Source organism: Bemisia tabaci, chromosome 9, assembly GCF_918797505.1.
Source record: "Bemisia tabaci chromosome 9, PGI_BMITA_v3".
In the NCBI taxonomy this organism is placed as follows: Eukaryota; Metazoa; Arthropoda; class Insecta; order Hemiptera; family Aleyrodidae; genus Bemisia; species Bemisia tabaci.
The window spans coordinates 2655455-2670854 of NC_092801.1; the positions used below are offsets into that span (position 1 = coordinate 2655455).

The 15400-nt window shown below is 41.6% G+C and overlaps 1 protein-coding gene across 1 annotated transcript in view; it reads right to left on the minus strand.

The window, feature by feature from the left end:
- The window catches only part of LOC109039421 (Transmembrane O-mannosyltransferase targeting cadherins 3), a 43326-nt gene extending 29240 nt beyond the window's left edge, over window positions 1–14086 (minus strand). Inside the window, exons 1-2 of the mRNA XM_072304382.1 lie at window positions 13913–14086; window positions 8890–9065 (exon numbers count right to left, since the gene is read on the minus strand). Of these exons, the coding sequence (XP_072160483.1) occupies window positions 8890–9065; window positions 13913–14086 (350 nt within the window). The remainder of the gene's footprint in view (window positions 1–8889; window positions 9066–13912) is intronic.
- Window positions 14087–15400: the final 1314 nt, after the last annotated feature.

Consider the following 15400-nt stretch of genomic DNA (forward strand, 5'->3'; position numbering starts at 1 on the left):
AATTTAATAATTTACCCCCTTAGTCTATGAGAACCACCCATTTCACCCAATAGGATGGCTCCATATTCCGTACGTCTTCTTTGTCTAAAGCTTTGTCTATCAATTTCAAAAATCAGCCCGCTGGACACCATGATCTGTTTTTTCCCGCACAATTTACAACCCCGCACCTTCCGGAGTTCGGAAGGGAGTCCGCGTCAAGCCTCCCTTTCCGTGCGAGCATGTAAATTTTAACCCCCCCCCCCTCCCCTCGAACGGCCGAGTGCTTTCATAATTGGACCAAAATAACGACGTCCGGGCCGTGAAGACAAATTTAGGTTAGCCCACCGCACGAGCAGCACACCACGTGCTAAGGAAAAACGCCGTATGAACCTTCAGGTGTTGCCAAACTTCCTTCGAAAAAACGCGAATTTCCTGGTAAACCTATGAAAATTTTCCTCCCAATTTTTCAGATAATTTTGTTCGTGATTTCATCTAAAATTCCTGAAAATTTCAAGGAAAAATATATACAACTCTCCTAAAAAATAAACGTTTTAAGGGAAGGAAATGGCACCTCTCAAATGTTCATACGACGTTCTTCCTTTGAACGGCAGTACAGCACGTGAAAAAGAAATGCGTCTCCCACATGAGCAATTGTTTCTTAAAAGAAACACCTCAACTTTCACATGAGCCTCCAAATGCTAGTATTCTCGTGTGACTCAAGGCTCACTTAAAAAGAGAGGGTGTTACCATGTTACCTTTTAACAGCGACCCCTTTTTTCGTCGGAGGACTCTTGTTAGGACGCTAATTGAGACTGATCGTCGGATCGCGTTGCGCGTAAGCTAATTCCGAGTAATTAAGCCTCTTTTTATTCGAGGGGGAACTCGTTAATTTCCTCGTTAATTTCGCCGCGCCGGAAATAAGAATGACAAATTTCGTGGCGGCCGGAGGGAGGGCTTTTTTTTTAATGGACGTGTATGGAGACACCTTGATAGAAATTCGGCCGAGTTCTTCCTCGGTTCGAGTAGAATGATTGGGCTGGCACACTTCGCGGAACGAAATATTACGTTGCACGGGTAAAAGAATCAGCGATGATTGAAGCGCGATCGAAATAAAAGCTTCTCGAGGGCATACTCAAGAATGTTTCTGCCTCAGGGCCGGATTTACCAATAGGCTACATAGGCTATAGCCTAGGGCGCAACATTTTGAGGGGCGCAAAATTTTTGAGAATTTATTCAAAACCCTGGTAAAAATTGGAGATAAGCGCTGCGTTTCAAAATACCATAGGAATTCTTATAGCCGGCTAAAGAAGAAGAAAAAATCATACGGCCGGGCTATACGAAGCGATAAAAAATTATACAGCCGGGCTATAGTTCCTATAGTCGGGCTTTACACTTTATCGCCTGGCTGTTGCTTTTTCGCCATCGATTATAAAAGGCTATAAGAAATTGTGTAGAAATTCGTGTGCTTTTTTAAATCCTTAAGTTTGTACGGAATCACCTTAATAATCACAAAACACGCATTATATTTTCCTTTACTACATATTTTTTTTCATCAATTAAAATGAGAATAATCCATACAGAGTGTGCAAACATTTCAAAGTTATGAGTTGAAAAACGCTGACTCCACGAGCTTAAATATTAGAGCCTAACACAAAGCGGAGTGGCGGCGCACTGGCGCCTTCAAACCTAACAGGGATACTTCACGCATTGCGCAATGCGTGAAGTTTCCCTGTTAGGTTTGAAGGCGCCAATGCGCGTTTCGCGCTGGCTGCCCGCCCGCCGCGCCGCGCCGCAGCGTACCACGGCGCTTGAAGCAACTATTTCACTCCAGAGGTATTGAACAGTATCATACAAAATTGCAGGCGCTCCAACATGTTAGGAATGGCAGGCATCCATCAAAAGTACGGAGCTTTCCTCGCAAAATAAATCAAGATACTACGGCCCAAAAAGAGAGCGGTAGTCCAAAAATTCACTAAGTCCATGCATCCGTAATTAGTAACGTTTAGCATACACTTTATCGCCAGGCTGTCGCTTAGTCGCCATCGGCTATAAAAGGCTATAAGAAATTGTGTTGCCGGCTATAGAAGCTATTGGAAATCTTACAGCTGGCCGTAAGTCTATGGTATTTTGGGACACAGATTCTACAAATTGTGGTTGACAAAGGTGTTTTTTTTAAAGGTGAATTTGAACATTTTCCGGACTCCTAACATCCTTCTTCTGATCTGGAGGGGAGGGGCGTCTGGGGGACCACCCCCCCGCCCCCACGAGAGCGCCTACTTTTAGGGGCGCCACCTTAAGTTTAGCCTAGGGCGCTAAAAATGTAAATCCGTCCCTGTTCTGCCTAAACCAAATCACTTTTTTCTCTAATGAAATTCAAAAAGTATGCTAAACGTTATTAAATACGGATTCTAGGACTTGGTGAGTTTTTGGACTACTGCTCTCTCTTTGCGCCGTGGAATCTTGATTCATTTTGCGAGGAAAGCTTCCGTACTCTTAATGCTTGTCATTCTTATTATGTTGGAGCGCTTTCAATTTGGTATGATTCTGTGCAACACCTCTGTTGCAAAATAGTTGCTTGAAGCCCCGCGGCGGGCGAGGGCGACTAGCGCCTACAAACCTAACGGGGATACTTCACGCATTGCGCAATGCGTGAAGTATCCATGTTAGGTTTGTAGGCGCCAGTGCGCGTTTCGTGCTGACAGAGCGCCGCTCCGCTAAGTGTTAAGCTCTAATATTTAAACTTGCGGAGTTAGCGTTTTTTAAACCCATGATTTTGAAATTTTTGCATACTCTGCATGGATTATTATTCTCCTTTAAATTGATGAAAAAAAAACATTTAATAAAAGAAAACATGATGTGTGTTTTGTAAATATTAAGGTGGTTCCATGTCAAATTTAACGATTTCCAAAGCACTTTCATTTTTTATTTTTTGCTTTTACTGTGCTGCAGCGTGGATTACGCTCAACGAAACGCTCAAAGTTGGACGTATTGCTTTGGTCTTTTCCCTCTTTTATTCATTTATGTACAGTTTCTTTCAACACATCCCGGCTCATTGAAATGAATATCGATGTCATCGCTTGGAATAAGTTTTACAAATACTTGACACGTTCTACGAATGTAAATGTTTTTGAAATGAAGTAACATTTTGAAAATTTTAGGGATGAAAATAGGACCAAATATTTACCAATGACAATTTGAAAAGATAAATCTAAAGAAGAAAGTAACATTTCATTTAAAAAATGAGTTGCTATAACCACATCTCCTCTCTCAATTTTCCCGGAAGCCTTTCCGCAGGTGCTCAGGAAACTTTAATCCCTGCACGCGCCAGGGTTGCCACAAAATTTGGAAAATATAATTCCCGGACACATTTTGGCAAAATTCCCTGACAATTGAACAAATGACAGATTGTTAAAAACACATACAATAAAAGGTCGCGGAGTCGAACTACAGGTGAGAAAAAGCCGATTAAGGAGAATATTTTTTTCGGTAGTAGTTGGAAATAGTTTACAGGCAAAATTTGTTGTTCGAAATGTCGGACTCACTCGAGAAAGCAAATAAAAGCGACTTTGTCACCTTCCGACCAAAGTATCACAAGCGCCATGCGGCATTCCAGCATTTCCGCCGCCATTTTAATTTTTTACAAAGAAATTATTCAACGAAGCTGTACGAAAGTTTCACTGAATTTTCTGCGTGCTGCCGATAAAATTCAGTAAAATTTTCGAACAGATTCAACCGAAAATTTTTCTGCGAAAAAATAAAATAGCGGCGGAAATTTTGAAACCTCGCCTGGCGCTTGTGATACTTTGGCGAAGGTGACGACTTGACGATTTTTCCCTTGAATTTCCATCATTTTCCCTAACTTTGGAAAATCCTCCGACATTTCCCGGTATTCCCTGACCGTGGCAACCCTGACACGCTACAAAACGACGCAACCGCATGCGCAGGGTTGCCACAGAATTCAGAAGATAAAATTCCCTGACATTTCCCTGATCTCCCTGACACATTTTGGCGAAATTCCCTGACAATTGAAGATGTGACGGATGGTTGAGAAGGCGTAATTGAAAATAGTTTTTCAGGCAAAATTTGTTAATCGAAACCTCAAACCCATTCTAGAAAGCAAATGAAGGTGATTATAACAAATTTTCCCTGACATTTTCGTCATTTTACCTGACTTGTTAAAATTTCCTGGCTTGTTAAAATTCCCTGACTTTTTAAAATTCCCTGACTTCTTACCGTTCCCTGACATTTACCGGTATTCCCTAACTGTGGCAACCCTGCATTTTCCCTGACATTTTCAGGTTTTTGCTGACTTCTTAAAATTCTCTGACATTTTCATCATTTTCCCTGACATTTCCAGATTTTCCCTTATTTTTTAAAGTTCCCTGGCATTTTCATCATTTTCCATGACATTTTAAAAGTTTCCGACATTTTCATCATTTTCCCTGACATTTTCAGGTTTTCCCTGACATTTTCATTATTTTCCCCGACATTTCCCGGCATTCCCTGACTGTGGCAACCCTGCCACGCTACGAAACAACGCAACCGCACGGACCCCACTCGAAGAATCCCGAATTGGGGCTAACCCCACAGTCGAAGAGGGGATGAGCCCCCGAAATTAATGAGGAAGCGCGCGCCGCAAATTATTCCGCCGACGAGTACTAGGAAAGCGTCTAGCGCGGGGTCGACGCCGGGCCGAGGGGATGAAGTCATACGACCGCAATGAGTGAGTCCAAACGAGCGGTTTGGCCGAGTGAGTGGCTCCGATAGAAAATAATTCCCCGAAACGGATCATCTGATTCCAGGCTCTCAGTCCAAGATAGCCCCACGCTCAATTGAGCACAGATTCGATCACGGCTCGCCTAGCCCCCGCCGCACACGGGATCAAGTCGATTGGAGAATTTGGACGAAGTTTGAAAACTTTAAAAGCTCGTAACTTCATTATTACAAAACGTAGAGATCTTAAAAGTAGTCCCATTGGCTACCTCTTAAAATTTACTCCAGAAAGCACCTCTCCAACTTTAAAATATCAAGGAATAAACATCTAAATTTGCAGTTTTAGTCATAAAAATATTGTCCGACCTCTCCTATTGACTCGATCCACTCACTGCGCCGCACTGTAGATCGTGTCAATATGAGAGGCCGGACAGAATTTGGAAAGTTTAAAAGCTTATAACTCCATTCATACAAACTTTGAGGTTCTAAAAATGGTACCTTTGGTTTTCTCGTTAAATTTTCTGCTAGAAGCACCCTTTGAAATTTAAAATGTGACGAAATAAAAATAAAAATTTGTAGTTTTAGTCAAACATTTCATGTCCGACCTCTCTAATAGACTCGATCCATTGTGCGCCGCCGCGTTGTCTGTATCCACGTTGTCAGGCGGAGCGCTGCGTCATTGTGGTGTTTGTCATTTGAATGTATCTGCGCTTTCACGTCAACAAGGTGTCAGGTGTCTAGCAATTTTTAAAAATAAAATTCCCTGCCATTTCACTGATTGCCCTGACAAAATCGGACGAAACATCGCGGGGAGATTTAAAGTTCGCCTCACAGACGGAAAAATAATTCCCTGGCATATTCCTGACAAAAAGAAAAATTATTCCCAAGTTTTCGACACGGCTCAACTGATTAGATGTAATTAAGAATTTGTTTATGTTTTAGGGATATAATGTGATTAAAGGAGCAAAATATATGGTGTCTGAACTTGAACGAGATACGTTTGCCTTATTTTTAAAATTTAAAAGGCGTCAGCGGAAATTCTGGCAGAAATTTCTGTACAGATCTCATTTTTCTAAAACTTGATTCGTCATCATTATAAAAAAAAAAAAAAAATCCACGTGTTTTGATTTCCCTAACACGAGAATTGGCTTGCAAAATAAAATTCCCTGACATGCCGAATGTGATTCCCTGACGTTTTCCCTGATTTTCTTGACACAAAAAGCAATTCCCTGACATTTCCCGGTTTCCCAGGTCGCTAGACGCCCTGGCTCAGTAGGCGTGTTGCAAACTTCAGCCAGAGCAAACAGAGGAGACACTTTTTAAAGCAAATGGCTCAAAAATCTGAGGCTGCTGAGCTACTGAAGAAAATAGTGAGTCGTTTCGACTGAATAGAGAAAAACAGAGATCCTCCATTAATCTCTCGGTGGCGGATGGAAAAGTATGCTTTCGAGGATTCAACACTTCCTTGTGGAAAATTGGACGTATTTCTGCCAAACGGAACCAGAGGCAGGCGGGAAAGGCAGGGTGTCTACTAAAACTGGCTGGTAATTAAGTACTTTTACAGTACGTTTTCAATACCTATCCAAAAAATTCAGAACCTCATAAGCAGAAGTATTCAGCACTTTTTCCGTGCCTTCAAGTTGATTGTTGATTTGAGATCTCATTATTTAATTATATTTCTTAGCGCTTGTTTATTTTTAATTCTTCTATACAAATTATCAATTTGCTAGATACAATCCTAGCATGGGCACACTTAAACTATGCGGTCAAAACTGCAATAGCGGCAAAGGAACCCCGAACTAGCCTCCAGCGTGGAGGCTAGTTCAATATGAGTGTTCCGTCACATTGCTCAGGCGCAAGGATACAACTATTCGTACTCTCCGGAATGCGGGAGGTATCACGCCATAATTGAAGGCGTTTTTGAAACGGCCTTTCCGTACCATTTATTTTAGGTATTTATTTTGAAGTAAAGATAGCTCGTTTTCTGCCGCACTCCAAAAGTATGTGTAAACTTACTGACGTGGACTCTGATGGGAATATCGACGTGAAAGTCGTGAAACTGAAGGAAGAAGTATTTTGTTCGCTGTGTGTCAAAATCTCTGATCCCATTTTATTTCATTTTATCGGCGGAGAACAAAGTAACGCAATCGCTTGGAATTTTATAGTGCACAGAATCGGCTGCTAAGAATTAAGTACTTTTACAGTACGTTTTCAGCACCTTTCCAAAAAATTCAGATACTGTTAAGTTGCTGATTCAAGTTCCTATTACTTAGTTATATTTCTTACCGCTTATTTATTGTTAATTCTTATATAAAAATTATCCATTTGCTAAATACAATCCTAGCTTGAGCACACGTCAACTGTGCGGTCATAACTGCAATAGCGGCAAAGAAAACCCGACAAGGCCAGCGTGGAGGTTACTTCAATATTAATTTTCCATTGCATTGCTATAAAGCGCAACGATGCAACTATTCGCACTCTCCGGAATGCGTGAGGTATCGCGCCACAATTGAAGGCGTTTTTGAAACTGCCTTACCGTACCGGGATTCTTGTGTTGCATAAATAGGGGGTCTACTAAAACTGTCCGGCAAACATCAAGTAGAATTACAGTGCTTTTTCCGTACCTTTTTATAAACTTGTATGGTGCTTTTAAGTGACGAAATTCGAAAATCGTCGAGATTCACGCACAAATCGCGAGAAAAGTGACGTAGCCAGGAAATTCGAAGCTCAATGATGGCCTACGGATCGACTGGCTTCACAATCACGATCTAGAGCGGGAGGATACCGGCACTAAAAATCATTGCGCAACAGATTCCAGATTTACTCGACTGTTTTGTAATCCGGCCCTGTATAGAGAATTTCCGTGCATTTACAATACTTCCGAACCACTTAAAAAACAAAATTTTCCGACTTTCCAGACTTTCTGGACCAAAAAGCCGTCACCTTTTTTCGATTCACATTGTATGTGGGTTATGAGCTTCGGATGACGTAATGAGTCAAACAATTCTATTGAACTTTAGTTTATTCGCTAAACGAAATACTCAAAACGTTTTTAACCATCCACCTAGAGTAGGTAGCGCAACAGTTGAATGTTGGAGTCCCAAAGTAAAAAGCTTCCATTATTGCCACGATATACGTAAATTGTGGGTATTAGGCGAATTTTCGCGAGTGGATTTGGTCGAGTTTTTCAACCAAATTGGCAGAATTGCAAACCAATGAAGAAAAACGATCTGGTGAAGTCAAGAGCTAAACTCAATTGCTGGATGAATTTTAGTCAACGTTTGCAGCCATCCGCTTTTCGACCCCCCTCCCGCGCTAAGCCCTGGATAGACGATCAAATTCCGAACCAATTCCGATCAAAGTAGACATGCTGATGACTGATGGTCACCATCCACCATCAAATTTTGACGGGCCGCACTTTTTTGTTCAAAGTAAGATCAGAACGGAGTGCCACCATTCATCATTTCCTGCCACAGGAAACATTTTCTGCCAAGTTTTCATTTTAAAATGAAGCAAATTAAAGAGTTTGAGACTGATGACTCCCGACACTTTGATGCTACTTTGGTCGGAATTGGTTCGGAATTTGATCGTCTATCCAGGGCGATATAGTCGAGAATATTCAATGTGGTCGTCAGTGCTGTCAGCATGAAAACCAAATGAACGTATTTCTACCAAACAAACCTATTCGGAGGTGAGAAATATGGGGTGTGCTCGTTAGTTCTCTGGCCGTAAGAGCGAATGAGAATAATAAAGCGCCAGTGACGTCAGCGGCAACGAACGAGGGTGGGCGCGGGGGCGCGGCGGCAGGGACATCGTCGTCGCGGCACTTTAACTCATGAGCCCTGTCCACAACGCTCTCTTGCCATGCCCGCGGCTCATGAGTTCCGCCTTCAGTTGACACATAGGTCTGTTTGATAGAATGTAATATCCCGCTTTTCCAATTCTTCAAAAGGAATCACGCCCACTTTTACATTGCTTCTTATGCAGCTTCGACGAGCACACCCCATATTTCTCACCTGCACATAGTTCTGTTTGGTAGAAATACGTCCAAATATTGTAGGCGCACCATCGCCCGGAGGGAATTTTGTTTAGTTGTAATAGAGATTGGTAGTAAGTAAAAAGCTTGAACCAAATCCACTCGTGAAAATTTGCCTATAGTCTCCGAGTCGGAGAGTTCGGTGAGATAGGGTTGCTTACCTGGTAAAAACGGGGAGTTTTGCACCCATGATATGAAGGCGAGCCAAAAGTAGGCAAATGGTGGATGCTATGATCGTCGCTAGTCGCTTTGTCGCTTCGACCGGCCAGGAATGATGCAATGGGATTTTGCCATTCAAGGCCCATTGACCGAAGAGTTGAAGGTCAGACAGCCGAATCTGTAACAGATCAAAGCACCGAAATTAAATACTAAGACGAGAAAAAGGGACAATATTAAATCAAATGACACAAATGCTGACTCAAATGTTAAATAAAACATTATATAGGTACACAACAAATACTAAAATGAATAAAATGACTAAAAACGAAAAATCATTTTTAAAAAAACATGTTGTTTGTTGTATAGTAAAACTAGCACTATTTTGATACCTCATATTATTCCACATTCCTACTTCTAAATAAGAATTTACATCTTTTTTATAAATCTTAAATTTACTGCACCTTCTGCCACATTAGGAAAAACAAGTTAAGCATAATTCCTTAAAACTATAATTAAGAACTGGTTTATTGATTTTTCACTCTAAATGTCTTCTTACGCCCAATTTAAACCCTACTACCCGAAGAAGTAACAAAGGTCGGCGTGTTTGGGGGTAAAAAAACATGATACCCTCCTACGCATAAAATATGCTAAAACAGTTAGGTTTAGTTATTCATTTCTTTTTTGTTTCGGTTTGATTATTATTATATCAGGAGCACCAATTATTAAAGGAACGAGTCAGTTGCTAAACCCACCAATAACTGAAGGCACAGTCATAAAAAAGATTATAATAAATGCATGAGAGGTTACTATACCATTGTATAGATGTTCATTTGATAAAAAAGACCCAATATTTATAAGCTCAGAACGAATAATTATTCTAAAGGAAGTTCCAATTAATCCTATCCAGGCACCAAAAATAAATTATAAAACGCCGATATCTTTGTGATTACACGAAAAAGCTCAAACTTCCATATTTTATTAACAGTCAAATGGTTATATGTATTGAAAGTGATTTGCGGGATTGAGGAAATGCCCATCACGAAAGATCGTGTTAGAGAAAAATGCATTTGAAGTTTTCAGCATTACTTCCTTGCCACTAACGGTGATTAACATAAAAAATAGGAGTCCGATTTCTGATTTAAGAAACCGTCAGTGGCAAGGATGTAATTTTGGAAATTTCAAATGCATTTTTCTCTGACGGCTTTCGCTTCAGGCTTTTTTTCCGGATAGCTCCTCGATTCCAAAAAATTCGATCGGATTGTTTATTCCTAGGGGGATTTCTAGTCGGCATCCATTTATCGTTCAGGTCCGACTCGATACATAATCTCCCGGGTGCGCAGTTGCCGGACTGTGCTGAAAATCAGCATAATCCCCGATACGACTCAATATAAAAAATGCAGATTTCTCAGCGCGATGTGGCAAACGCGCCGGGTGCGTGACCCGACTATCGACATCATCACCTAACGGAGACGCAATACATCTCGACTGAAGTGCTGAGGAAGAACGCCGTATGAACATTCGAGAGTTGCCAAATTTTCTCAAGTAAAATATGTATTTGTGATGACATTCATGCACATTTTCCATTGAAATTCTCAGATTTTTTAGACAAAATTGCGCACAAAATCGTCTGAAAATTTTGGGGGAAACTATTCACGGATTTCCCGGTAATTTCGGTTTTTGTCGAAGGAAACTTGGCAACGTCTGAAGGCTCATACGGCGTTCTTCCTTAGCACGGCAGTCGAGCTCCCCGGTGTCTTCCGCGGCGACACAAAGGAAAACACTCAGGCCGGGCGGGGCCGGGAATAAAATAGTTGCGGGGCATTTGAAAGTTGGGTCATGAAAAAAATCTTATCTGGCTGGAATATTTCACATAAAACGGCGGATAAATCGGTGCCCATCTCGCCAGGCCGCACAGTGGACCCAGTCAACGAGAAAAGTCCGCAGTGGCGTGGCGTGAATTGCGATGTATCGATTGTTATGCCATTAAACAGATGGTAAAGAATCGATTATTGAGGTGTTTGCTGCGAACACCCTGTTTATCGATCTTTCTCCATAGGTTTAAATGGAATAACAATCGATAAATCGCAATTCACGCCACGCCATGGAAAAGTCGGACATTAATTTTTTTTACTAAAACCACGAATTTTGGTATTTAAAATGAGAGACTTGGCGGACAAGGTGCATAAGTGCAGTTTTTACTACTTCGGGAATAACGTGTTTGCAGTTTCGAAATTCTATGGATTATGGATAAATGCATGGATTTCGGATGGATTTCTGTTTTAATTAATGCATGGATTTTTTTATGGATTATGGTTTAATTGGATTATTTGAATTGCATTTTGCAAAAAAGAACCAAGAGCATTCTAATGTCGCTAAGATTGTGCAACTTTTTTCCCCTAGCGACTGGTCATCGAAACAAATTTTATCTTTACTCTCAATAAACTATAAATTCAAGACCAGAATTACCTTTGGAAATATAATTTGTTGCGGGATTTCAGTAATTTTACAGCAAAGAATGTAAGTTGCACAATCCTAGCAACATTGGAATTCTCTTGTTTCCTTTTTGCAAAATGTAATCCATTTATGGAGTAATTTATGGCGGAAAGAAAGTTCAAACTGACTTTTTGATGCTTGAAAATTGGAGAATAAAAGCGAATTTTTCACAGAACATGCGTTAAGACTAGTTTCACTTGAATCATCAATATCTCAATGTTTCCAAAAACTGCACTTGTGCGCCTTGTCCTCAAAGCCCCTCATACGTCATATTTTAAAATTTAAGGGGCGCGTTTTGAAGAGAATTTTACGAGAAAACCAATGGAACGCTTTCAAAACCTCGTCGTTGTGTATGGAGATGTTGCATGTGTGAGGAATTTGCGATTTGACCATTGATTCTTGTGTAAAAGTTCGTGAGAAACACGATGGTGTCTCTGGTTTTCTCTGAAATCAACTTCCAAGCTCAAAAAAGGCTCTCAAGTTGAGGCCAAAATGGAGGGGACATCCCACCCTACCCTGAAAGTCCACCTCTACATCAAGACAAACTCTCCATGCAAAGATAGGGAGCAAAAGCATTGACAGGGCTGCCACTTTATTTGGGGACTCTAAAACTGAAAACACGGCAACCCTGCTAATGTATTTGCTCCCTATCTTTGCATGGAGAGTTGGTCTTGATGAAGACGTGGACTCTCAGGATAGCGTGGGATATCCCCTCCATTTTGGCCTCAACTTGAGAGCTTTTTTGAGCTTGGGAGTTGATTTCAGAGAAAACCAGTGGTACTACCGTGTTTCTCGCGAACTTTTACATAAGAATCAATGGTCAAATCGCAAATTCCTCACACATGCAATATCTCCATTGACGGAGCAATAAGTCTTTAAAGTTATGACGTTATGTTCGATTTCCCCATCGACTTGTTCCATTGTGCGCCGGGACCCACCTCCTTCGCGCGCGCGGCGAAGTTCTTATCTTGTCCACGGAACTTCCACTTAATCTTTACGAGTTGCGTGATTATGGCCGCGAAAAAAGGGAAAAAAGCGACCCCGGTCGAAACTCCGACCGTTCAAGGCGCCACCACCGTCGCCCGCCTGAAATTCGACCGGAATACAGGGTGATTCATTGTTAAGGGCACCATTTTAGGGTATTTTTCGGGTAAAAATAAGACTCGCCGAAAGTTCACGGGCCCCGAATCAAGATCTGATTATTATTTGGCAAAGTAGAGTAAAAAATGCTTCCACAAAGACAAATTTCAACACAAAAGTTAGGTTGATACGGGAAGTAAAACACAAAATTACCCTATCCTTCGGTTGACAATTTGAACAGAAAATGCCAGGTAGCTTTCTTGAGTAAATTTAATGAAAAAAGAGTGGTCGTCGCAATCGAAGAAATGCACTGACCCAGTCTCTCCATTGTTTCCTGCACTAAATTCACCGCAAACTGTACCGAAATCAACAAAAAATTCGTGTTGGTCTCCGGTTCACTTCCTTTATGAACCAAAAGTAACACAAGAGCACAAATATTTTAATCAGTGCACTGTGCATGAGCACGTCTCCCAGTGAAAGCCGTTTTCTGGAAGCCGTTATTTTGTCCTCAAATAAAATTGGAGGCTTCTATTTTGTGGGAATTTGGGTCTTGAAAACTCTAAAGCAGATTTCCGTCCTTTAAGAGTTCGACAACTTCCACGTCATTGAGTTATTTCTTTAATTGAGGTGGTAATAAGCTCAAAATTACATCCCAAACAAATTTTCAAGTTATTAAATCGACAGTCGTTGCAATGCATACATTTTTTGAAGATTTAAAAGGCCGTTAATTTCATGAAGCGTCACAGGGGAAAAAGTTACATCCTGAAGGAGAGACCTATTTGGACCCAAAGCATCAAACCCTGAAAAGACGGTAATTTTTCATGGATCATCCTTGCGTAGCTGCGAACGGGATAAAGTACAGACATTTCCGAAAATCCGACAACGCCGGCTCCGGTGTATCTTGATTTCAGAGCGCCCCTCAATCTTCCCGAGAAACATATAAAACCCCATATCTCCATAGGATTCCCATTCGGGTTGTGGGGTTCAGCCGAGGAGCCTCCCAAGGTCTTCAATGTCCTCGAGCGCAACTACCGAGAAACCGCGTATCTCAACCGTGAATCCCGCTCACGATGCGCGGTTTCGCGACGGAGGGGCGGGTCATAAAGAGCGATTTGACGCCGACATAAAGCGAAATAAAAATGAATAGGGGGCGCTCAACGTGGATTTAACATCTTCTACGAGTCATCCATTCGATAAATTAGCCATTAGCAGTTATGGCGGGACAAACACCCCCGCCGTTAAATTGATCCCTGCGTCATCCCTGCGTCACGGGCGGAATCTCCCCCTCTCGATTGTATCGAATCGCTAATCGATATATCCCTGTCTCAGCGATTATAATAATCGATTCGTTCGATATCGATTAATCGATCCAGGTGCCGGCTCCGAGGAACTTTCGGGCCGTTTTATCGTTGGCCGGGCTTTCATCCTGATGGGTGTAATTGCCGAAATTACCTGCGCCGCCCCCGGCGGATCTTCTGCTTTTGTGTTGATTTGGGGATAATCTGGCAACGTCGCTGATGGAACTTCATTTATTCGGAGTGCTTCCCGGGCAGTTTCGTTTGTACAGGGAATAAACTTTAAATTGCCGCGGGGGTGGGGACCTAGCGACTTTTCTTGAGCGGACATGGGGAGGAGTTGATCCTCATACTGGTGCTTTAACGCATAGGATTGGGCGAGAATAACACGAGAGGGCTGATCGAAAATATTTTGACCGCGGATAGAGGGGCTCGCAGACAAAATGTTTTGGAAGCCGTGTGGTTACTCGTAAAAATGAACACTGAAAAAGAAATTTCTTGAGATATTGTTTTGACTTTAAGTGTCGTTTCTTGTCCACTGGTAAAAAAAAAAAAACCTCTTGGACCAATGCCGCATTGCGTTGACTTAAGAGTGCAGTTTCTTGTCGCCGGATTTAAGAGTCTTGAACTCTTGTTTCAAGCGAATTTTGCATTGATTCAAGCGGATATGGCATTGAAACAAGAGTCCAGACTCTTAAATACGGCGACAAGAAACTGCACTCTTGAACCAAGAGGTTTTTTTAACCAGTGTCGACAAAATTTGGTTTTTTGGAGTTAAATCCGAGCGGATTAAACTTGAAGTCACTTTCTTTAGTTAAAGAAAAGTTCTTTTGCTATCGTTAAGTATAATTTTAAAAAAAACGCTTCAAGTCAAAATAATATCTTAAGTATTTTTTTTTTTTTTTCAGTAAAGTCTCTGCGCCATAAAATGGCAAAAATGGAGTGCACAAGAAACTTACCAATCTCGTTTTTGACTTGGTATTTTTAGCATCTGGAGCACCATTCGGCTGTCGAAAACGGTTATACCTCGATTTTTCCAGACATGTCCCGTACTTAAAGTCTCTGCGCCATAAAATGGCAAACATGGAGTGCACAAGAAACTTATCAATCTCGTTTTTGACTTGGTATTTTTAGCATCTGGAGCACCATCAGGCTGACGAAAAACGGTCATACCTCGATTTTTCCAGACATGTCACTTGACAAGTTCCTACACTGGACCCTTCGCATGAATAAGTGGTCGAATCGAAAGACCCCGCTACGCGAGATGAGATCTCCGTCCCAGACCGGACTGGATAAAAATATATTTCCTGAAAATGAACGTATTTCTGCCAAACAGAACTATGTGCATTGAGACATGAGCCCTGAGACCCATTAGAATTCGTGCATAACAGGGCTCACGTCATTATGCACATAGTTCCGTTTGGCAGAAATACGTCCAAATGCAGCCTTGGGAACCCGAGTCCCTTCCTCCAATGCGAAATATCAACATTTTCATCGGACGATGATATAGTTCCCCGTGAAATTTCGAATCCTGGAGTGGCCGCCCAAAAAGGGAGACCATAAAGTTGAAAGATGAGCCGGGGACAAGCTTTAGGTTGTTCGCGCGTAGGACGAGCTTTCCACTTTTTCATTTTCGCTTTTATTT